The 10,314-nt window shown below is 35.4% G+C and overlaps 1 protein-coding gene across 1 annotated transcript in view; it reads right to left on the reverse strand.

Moving 5' to 3' along the window:
* The window catches only part of DMD (dystrophin), a 2,107,962-nt gene extending 2,099,697 nt beyond the window's left edge, over positions 1-8,265 (reverse strand). The window contains exon 1 of the mRNA XM_029240038.1: positions 8,064-8,265. Coding sequence (XP_029095871.1) covers positions 8,064-8,094 — 31 coding nt within the window. The 5' untranslated portion in view covers positions 8,095-8,265. The remainder of the gene's footprint in view (positions 1-8,063) is intronic.
* Positions 8,266-10,314: the final 2,049 nt, after the last annotated feature.

Raw genomic sequence — 10,314 nt, forward strand, 5'->3', positions numbered from 1 at the left:
AAGTGTTCTTGTCTTCCTTATTGAGTTCCTGGCCTCCTTCTCTTCACCCTCTATATGATCTTTCTACCTAGTCTCATCCACTCTCTATGGCTCACACTTTAAGTCCCCAATAATGACTTCATTTGTAGGCTTCACATCCCCAGATCCGTAGCACCCATGCTCTGCATAAAAAAACTTATTACTTATCCCCAATCTTTCCCATTATTCCAGCGCTCTTCAAGTCTTCTCCTTATAAATGGCACCATTATCCACCCAATTCTACATGCCATGGAGGGCACCACATCCAATTCAATACTAATTTCTATTGACCCTATCTCCTAAGTAAATCTTAAATCAATCCACTTCTTTCAACTCCACTGTCACCATTCTAGTCAACATCACCTTATTTTGCCCCTGGAGAAGCTACCAGATTGATAGCTTCAGACTGATAGCTCTTCATCTACTCTTTTTTGAAAATACATTTATTTATTTATTTTTGGCTGCGTCGGGTCTTCTTTGCTGCGCGCCGGCTTTCTCTAGTTGCAGCGAGCAGACGCTACTCTTCATTGCAGTGCACAGGCTTCTCATTGCGGTGGCTTCTCTTGTTGTGGAGCACAGGCTCTAGAGCGCAGGCTCAGTAGTTGTGGCACATGGGCTTAGTTGCTCTGCGGCATGTGGGATCTTCGCGGACCAGGGGTCAAACTCGTGTCCCCTGCATTGGCAGGTAGATTCTTAACCACTGTGCCACCAGGGAAGCCCTTTTTCATCTACTCTTAACACCTCCTAATCGTTTCTTCACAAAACACAGTAATATTCTTCAAAAAAAAAAAAAAACCCACAAACATGGTCATATCACTGCCCTACCTGAAACCTTTAAAAGGCTGACCACTGATCTTACTATACAGAAAAAAATCATTCTCATGAGGTCTCAGGCTCTGAACAATTGGACCCCAGCCCACTGTTTCAGCTGCATGCTCCAAACTTTGCCTCACTTACGACACTCTAGGAAAACTGACCTTCTTTTAGTTCTTTCTTCATACCAACTTATACCTTCACATATGTTTTTCCCTCTGAATGTCACATTTTCCCTCTTTTTCCCTTGGACAACTATCGCCCAACCTCATTCTTCTTTGTCATACTTTGAAGGTCTTTTTCTTACGAGTCCTTCCCCCAATTTCTAATACTGGTCTAGGTCTCACTGTCATACATTCTTCTAACAATGTGTGCTTTATTCTGTAGCCCTTATCCCAAATGAAGTTTAAATAGTGTGTATAAATACCATGTGTAAAATAGCTAGTGGGAACATGCTATAAAGCACAGGAAGCTCAGCTAGGTGTTCTGTGATGACCTAGATGGGTGGGATGAGCAGGGGGTTGGGAGGGAGGTCCAAGAGGGAGGGGATATATGCATACGTGTAGCTGATTCACTTCATTGTACAGCAGAAACTAACACAACATTGTAAAGCAATTATACTCCAGTTAAAAAAAAAACCCGGAATGGGAAATAAATAAAGTGTGTGTGTGTGTGTGTGTGTGTGTGTGTGTGTGTGTGTATTCTCTCCTAAATTCTAATCTCAATGAGTTCACTTATTTAGAACATTATCTCCAGAGAGCATGGCACAATACCTAGCACAAGTAGGCACTCAATATATACTAGTTACACGACTAAATGAATGAATAACAAAGAATGGATAATTGTTCCTTCTTTAAACAGTGGTCACCGAAACCCACACAATATAAACTTTACGTAGTCACTTCCTTTGATACTTTTACTTCTGGATTTATTTAGAGAGCCAATCTATTTCCAGAGATTTAAAGTAAAACACTGCGAAGTCCACAGGCTTGAGCGAAGTAAACTCTGTGATAACACTTGGTGCTCTCTGACATAGTCCCTTAGAGACGGGGTATGTACACCTAATCCAGAGGAACCCTTTAGCTCTTCAGCAGCTGTGCATATGGCTCCTGACCTGCCCTTCAGGCTCTACTAAATCAGGATTCCCCAGCTGTCTGAGCTGCCAGTAAGCTCTTGCAGTTAACCACCTACATGCCAACACTGCTTGTATCCGGTTACACTCTTTAGCGTCTAATTTTCCTTTTTCCTCCCTAGTTATTTTCCAATACATCAGAGCCACTGGGATTCACCACTTTCATACATAATTTTATCCGTTCCTCAACTATTTTGATAACACTTTGTCTGCTTAGTCAGCAATCTATTTCTAATACTGTCCTCGTGAGCATCAATATAAAAAGGAATTACTCAACTTGCCTTTGATGAAAATACTTGAGCAGTTCTGACTCTGTGATTTTTCTCCTTTCTTATTTCTTTAGTTTGACCTCACACAGTTTCCAAGGCTAAAATCTGCACTAATAACAGTGTGCTGACTCCTGTGCCCTTTAAGTCAGCACTTAGCTCAGGCTAAGGTACTATTGCTGCTGTAATCTGATAAAGGAGCAGACAAGTTGTGTGCAAATAAAGATGGGTGCCAAGAATGAGCAAAAAGCCACTGATGTTTATGCCCTTTTATAGTCCTGATTCCATGACAGTCTTAGCCAAAGGCTGAGTGGGAGGAGGGAGAGCAATTTAAAACAAAAAAAGCAAAAGCCAAGAAGAGGGTGAAAACATCGAAAGGGTAATCCCTTTATTTGCCCATAATTGGGTAAAATGAGACATTGTGATGCTAGTTGTGCTTAATTAATACTGGTGCTTTTTCAACATCAATTATTTCAAAAGGTTGGAGATAAAGTATATCTAAAAGTTGAAGATAAACTGGCAAAAGCCTATATGTTATTTTGGCATATATAAACTCCTCACTGTTGTAACGCCCATGAATGGGCTGAGTATTTATCAAGTATAAACTAAGAGCTTGACAATTCAAACATTTTTTTAAGTTTCTTTAAAATTCTATTAACCCTGTTTAAAATCCATTCAGCTACCTACATTCTGACTTTATTACGTGAATAAGCATGGGCTTTCACATAGTTCCCTTTAATATTCCTCCTATTCATGAAAACAACCCAGTTTTCTACTAAAAATAAATAATAAAATGAAATAAAGAAAAATAGAGGCAAAGTGCTTCCTCAGATTCTTTTACTTGAACAGTAACATAATAAGACTAAATATTTTAAACTAGCCTTAGATATATTTCAGCTTTCAAAATTAATGTATAGAAAATAATTTTCCCGACATTTAAAATTTATGGAAAATCAGTTGCTTAAAATTATATGGAATCAAAATACTGATTTAACAGTTCTGGAAGATTCATTTATGCACACCAAAAACAACAACAGCATCAACAGTTCACCAGCATAGTATCAAAATGACAGTTCCTTTCCAGTTAAAGGATAATTGTCTACTCTCCCCACCTTCCATTAGTGAAGAATGGGGTGAATAATGACAAACCAAAAGTGAGGCACTGAGGTAGAAGGTAAAAGATAATAAGGAAACTGAGAGGAAACTGATTTCCAAACTCAATCCGGATTGCTGGGAACACTTGTTTTCTCCAGGCTTAGTATCATTAAATATATTGTACTGTGCAAAGTCACCTCTCTAGGGACTGCAGGGCCCCAGAAAATTGCTCTGCATCTTCTTTCACCTACTGAAATTCTGAGGTCTTCTGAGTGAATATCAGAACGTAAAGACTGAGCACAGAGCTGGATGGGAATTTTTCCTTAAAATGGTAGCCTAAGTGGAAGACTCCAGCTCTGAGAGAAGGAATACTGCCCTTTGCTTTTGTTAATAGGCATGTGGGGGACGTCTTTTTAAGCGTGAACGAGCAGGGCCATTCCCCTTCTTCATCCTCATCTGCCTGACGCTTATCAGAATTGTGGCTGAGACATTTAAGATTCCCTTAAAACACTGGAGCCAAGGTTTTTTGTTCTGTGGTTTCCTGGCCATATTCAGGGCAGTAATCTCGAATGGGGAAAGAAAAAGGCCATGTCCCTTGGAGTCAAAGCATTTCAGAATCTCTGGAGGAGCCATCTGGTTTAAAAAGGCACTTGCGAAATTCTAATATGCTCTAATACATGGGAAAACAAGCTCTTGATACTCAAGTTTCAGGAAAAAACAAACCAAATCACTTTAGCTGCTAATCTTCAAACTATTGTTTGCATATAAGTGATTCACAAAATGCAGGGTTACTCTCCCCTTCAAGAGAGGATATCAGAATCTCTGACAGACGTTTTCACTCACAATATTAACTACAGGGAGTCTGACATTTTACAAATATAAAGATGTTAAGGACAATTCTGCATGTGACACAAGTAGACAAACCCCTTCCAAACTGGCAAAATAATAAAGTATACTATAGCACTGCCAACCTAACTTTCATATCTGTATTAAAATTAAACTTCAGAAGTCCAAATACATTATGAATATTACTGTCAAGATTGTAGAGCGTGAAACTCCAAGGAAGTTTAACGAATAGATGTTTTTAAATGAGGAAAAAATGAAGAGCACAGGTGTTTACTTATTTGCACGTTTGAGTTTTGAAGATCAGTCTGCTGCATGGACCATACTCCCGAAAGACAAATATTTTCATGAAATTATGCTATGGTACTTGGTTGCATTTAATTAAAAAAAAAGTCTTCTCGTTTCCCATACTGCAGCCCATGACCTTCCCAACAAAACGTTCCTATATGAACCAACTGCCTTGATAACAGAACACAAATCTCCTAGGACTATAGCAGGACTTTGTGAGAAAGAAAACTGTTGCCTCCCTCTGAATTCAATCACAACCTGAATGTACTGCATAAAAATAAACCAAGGTCATCATTATTCCGTTTCATTCTGATTTGGCTTGCCTTCAAGTTACATACCCTGTATATCTGAAATAACTGCACTGCCTCCATTAACTGACTTTGACATCACTTTAATCATTGTATCTTTTCAGAATGAAAGGCAGAAATGTCAAATTCCTACCATTATAAATTCTTCTAACTCTCTAATCTGCATTAAATAAAAGCTTGTCTTGGAGAAATAATATATGCTTTAAAGAAATATAACTAGTATCAATTTTATTTTTAAATGTAAGTGAGAAAAGATTCACCCACAACGACTCTCTTCATACAGAGGTGATTTCCCACGAAACTTTTAAAGCTTAAGTCTTGAAGCCCTTCACTTATATTGGCTCCTTGCAAGTCCTACCTAATTTTGTATTCTTAATTCTGTATTACTTTTCCTAAAAGAGTCCCCTTCCTTCAATTTTTCAACCTCAGGCCCCATAAAACTTAGGTCTACTTCTTCCCTCATGGTTTGTTATGTTCTGTAATTACTCTTATTTGCCAATTTCTTTTAAAATGATGTGTATTTAAAATAGAAAATAAAACACATAAACAGAAAATTTGGATGACTGAATCACTTTGCTGTATACCTGAAGCTAACACAGTATTGTAAATTGTACTTCAAAAAAAGGTTTAAAAAAAGAAAATTATCTTTAAAGAAAAGTTAATTTCCAATTAATTTTCAAGGTCTCCCTTAGGTAACTTAGTACCTAAGTTAAAGCTGTGATTTAAATATGTACGTGTGTTTATATAAAAATACACAGTCACACCAAAATATTATGTTTCTTGTATATGCAATGCAAGAAAGAATGGTGTAATGAAAAATATGATGAATCATTTTTAATAAGTTAGGGAAATATTACAGCAGAAGGTGGAAGGGGAAGGAAAGTTTGGGAAATCACTTTCTTTTAGTTTTGTGGTAAAGCCATGATGAAAGATAATAGAATTAAAAAGAACACCTGACTTTTCCAGAGAACAAAGATTTTAATCTCTTTTATTAAACCACACAAGTGGTTAAGAGCTTTACAATTTGTTTCACACGCAGCAAAGGCCTTGGACTACAAAGATTTCAAATGAATACTTTAGGACTAAAGAGGAAGCTGTATTAATATCTCCGTCCAAATTATGAATTTACATTTCAGTACTGTCTAGCTGGAGTAGTGTCAAGCAACACCTCTCTTCCTTAAATAACAGAAATTTGCACAGAACACTTCATAGTCTTTTTTTTTTTTAAGTTTAGAGTAACTACTACATGGTATTGTTTATTGTATTTTCCATACTGCTATGCCACATAAGAGACACAGAAAGATTCTTATTAAATTAACAAGTATATTATCTATTTAGATCAGCAATCTCTTTTTCATAGTTAAGATGCCCTTAAAAGACTGCAAATGTAATTCTAAAAGATTATTTTATTAGACTTCAAGATAATTTGCATCATTTAAAAAATTCTAAGGAAATGTATAATTTGCAATCAATTATTTGAATGATTCTTTGCAATGCAATATTTAAGTAATTCTAAAAGTAAACAATACTTAGGTTAATACAGTGATGTTTCCTATTAATTGGTGACTATTTTGGTTAAAACAGAACCAAGTGTACTCTTTTAAGTTCTTCAAACTAAGGCAATTTTAAAAATTGTATTCAAATGTCAATACATTCAAAGAGTATTATGTTGTCAACTAATAAAAGTTAATGTATAATATAACCTTGTGAATATCTTCATTTTCTCTTAACAAACTCATTGTCATGTAGCCTAAGTATTACCTGATCGTTTCAAAATGTATTATAATAAAGTCCTACAGGGATTGTCCAAGAAGGTTAGCTGTCTTCAGATTCTGATTAAGAATTTAAAAAGTCATTTGAATATCTATAACAAAGCAGACAGTATGTTTGCCTTGCTTCATTCCAAAATTAAATCTCTGCCATTCTTCCTAAATTGCTCTACACACTGGTTTATGGTTTTAATTTTGTAGCTATATCGATTAAGTGAGCAATATGTGTGTATTGCAAAGAACAAACGTGCTATTGTATTTTTGTAATATTAGTAAATGGGATGGTTTTTCAATCAGAAAGCAATTCTGATACTCACCAAAGAAATTTATAAAATAAAGAAATTATATAAAAATGTTTTACTACAAAATCTGGTAGCGTCTTTTGTGAATCAATAAGTGCACAAGGTTAATTTCTTTTCCACAATTTTTTCTCAAAGGCAAAACTTCTGTTGTGACTCTTTTCCAGAAGTTTTGAATAGCTACTTATTTAGAGAGATTTATTTTTTCCATTCTTTTTTTTTTTTACTTTTTTCATTCTTAATTATAGGCATCGCCCTCACATCTATTTCAGAATGACTATAATCCACAAATCAAAGGCAGGAAAAAAAAAGATAATCTCTTTCATCCATCTCTTTGGGAGACACTGTACTCCTCATATATTATTTTTATATATTATTTTTACTGTTGTACCACAGTCAATTTTTACACTTTTCATTAGTCATCCTGACTTCCTTAAAATAAACAACATAGGTAGAGCTTATATAAAAAGCCAAACTAAAAAGTTTTACTGAAAAACTAGGTCATCATAGACATGAAACAACACCTTGACTTTACTGCAAAATATGATTATAAGCCCCTCATGTTTTTCTGTTGTTTTCTCAATAAAAGTATCTGGTCACTTGCCAGCAGAGGTCATCTCATTATTTGAAATAATTTTCATGACATGCTACAGAAAAGAACATGCCAAATACTAAACACAATATGAGAAAGGAACTTTTAAATTAAATATTTATCAATACTTTTCTCAACCTCCATTTATCCATCACAATTCATTTCATTCTTTATTTTCCCCCACAATATGCCAGATAAAATTTTTCTAACCTTGAGGCATCCACATATCATTCCCAGAGAGCAATTAGTTCACTGAGAATATGTGTCAGGTCACTACCCCACATGTAACTGTTACTAAATACAGAAATATCAAATAATCATGATAATAACTCAGATACACAAACTATTTCACAGCAATTTAAATGGTTTGTCACAGATACTCCAAGCCAGGTATGCATATTCTATTACTCTAGTACTTTCTTAAATAAGAAAGATGTGTTTGATTATATTTTCTATTGAAAAGTTTTCCCAACGAGAAACATGTACACCTGCACATACATTATGTGTACAGTGTATATAACATTTATGCTTACTCACAATCTACTATAATAAGTTTAAATTAATCTGCCTAATCAGTGAGTTTGTCACAAACTAAAAGTTATGCCAATGTAAAAAATATTTTTAGTTACTTTGTACTTACAACAGTCCTCTACTTCTTCCCACCAAAGCATTTGGAAAAAAGAAAAGTATATATGAAGGCAGCGATAAAAATCTTGGTAAATTTTCTCCCAACTTTATTGCTTCAGTAGGTTTAGGAATGATGAGAAACCAATCAACTTCAGCAGCCTTTAAAAAATAAGACTTCAGGTTTTCCTATTCGTTTTCTCTGATGCTAATTGCCTCCAAGATCTGAGTCCTGTAAGGGGAAAGTGACTGATCCCAACACTGAGTGAGTCAACACAGTAACTGATGCCAGGATTCTGCAGAGGCCCCTGGATATTTCGAATTCCAGGACCTGCGCAGAAGCAAGAGACTCGCCTTTTCTCTCAAGTTGCTTTCCCATAATAGGACTGCCCATGGCCACTACATATAAGGTTGTGCTTCCAGCATGGCAAGTCCTGTGAATTCAAATGTTGTTCAACTCTGTTCCCATTAATATCCAAACCAGAATAGCACAGAGGACATAGTACTTTCTCTCAAAGGCTTCTAAACATAAAAACTCTTCAGTAAACAACTGTAACAAGACTTTCTGAAACTTCTATGCACATTTCTAAAATAACAGAGCAGAAAATCCTGATCTAGAATAGCCTTTTAAATGCCTTTCTTTTTCTTCACCTTTCAACAACACTAAAAACTTCACTCCACTGAACAAAAAGAAATGCCCAGAATAATCTATGCATTTGTTATGTATCCACCGGCTACCAAACTTAATTTCTACCCTGGGGATCCAATCAAAAGTTATGTATTGATGATGTCAACAGCCTGACTAAGAGAAGCAAGAGCAGAATGAAGCAGCTGAGCTCTAAAGGCAGAATGTGTATAGTTCTCATGGGACAAGGTTCCTGCTAAAATAAAGAGCACTTTTAGAATGGAATAAAGAAATCCTCCTAAAGTGCTAAATTTCTGTTGTAGCTTATGATTACTAACAAATTACTCTTTCTTCAACTTTTTTGGTGAGAATTATTAAAACACCATCCTCTTAGACACTGAGTTAATGATCAATTATGTAATGGTTCTCAAAAGTTTTCTGTATTAAATGAACACAGTTGTAACACGTTGTTCAGCATGTTTGTAAACTCTTCTTTGCCAAGAGAAGGCTTCTTTATCTCCTTTCTTATTTTTACTTTTAATGCAACAGGTGAGCCCGATATTTATAGGAAATACTGGTAACACATTTTAGAAAGATATTCCTTTTGCAATAACAATGATCTCTGGTAAAATTATTTGCTTGAGTGTTTTTACAGTACCATTTGTTAAAGTGACAGACTCATTTTTCTATGTCAAGCATTCAATTGCTTGGCACAGAAATAAACTGTAGATAAAAGTAGGAAGAAAAACCTGACATATGGGAGTCAGATGATGTTTACTTTAATAGTGAAGTATACATTTTATATTTTGGAATACATCATAATATTACCATTCCCCCCAACAAAATCCATATGAAATAAAACACAAGCCCTGATTTTAATTTTGGGTAATTATATTTAAATTACTATCATCCAAAACAGATTTAAAATGTTCTCTATAGGTCACCTCATCTCCTTAATGTGGTTATCTAAATATGCATATAACCAACAATTTTATAAAACATAATAATAAAAGTGTTTTAGGAGTGACATGGATCTAAGTCTGCATGTTAGCATCAGTGTCCTGCACAATGGACTGCAATAATGCCCAGAGTATAAGTTCCTTTACACCTGTACCATGAATTCCCTGTAGATATAAACCCGTGTTTTGGCCAAGGCACATGTACAGTTTATCAGTGATTTGTAAAGTGTAGTCTATGAAGCAGCAGCAGCAGCATATGGGAACATTTTAGAAATGTGAGTACACATGAAACCTGAAAAATAAGAAACTTTGGGAGTAGGACTCAGAACTCTGTGTTTTACAGGTGATCTAATGCATGGCCAATTTTGAAAAACCCTGAAGTGTATGTTTCCAAAAACAATTGTGACTCCAAATATACCAAAAACTTGTCTTGGTTAATATCTAAAGCACCAAATATCGAAGGACCTGAATGCCCTTAGGTACATCTTAATTGTCTTTCAGCCTTAGTCAATAATCAGAATTTGTTGGGCACCTGTGATGAATTCTACATTAACGCAGAATACTTATAGTTCTCTTAAGGTTTTTATAATCTAGGTGGGAAGATAAGCTAACTGGAAAAAGTGAAAGGTACATAAAATTTGGCCCAAACAAAGTGAACACTAGTTCAGGCCACACCACTACTT

The sequence above is a fragment of the Monodon monoceros genome, unplaced genomic scaffold, assembly GCF_005190385.1.
Source record: "Monodon monoceros isolate NGI ecotype Baffin Bay Population unplaced genomic scaffold, NGI_Narwhal_1 Super_Scaffold_22, whole genome shotgun sequence".
In the NCBI taxonomy this organism is placed as follows: domain Eukaryota; kingdom Metazoa; phylum Chordata; class Mammalia; order Artiodactyla; family Monodontidae; genus Monodon; species Monodon monoceros.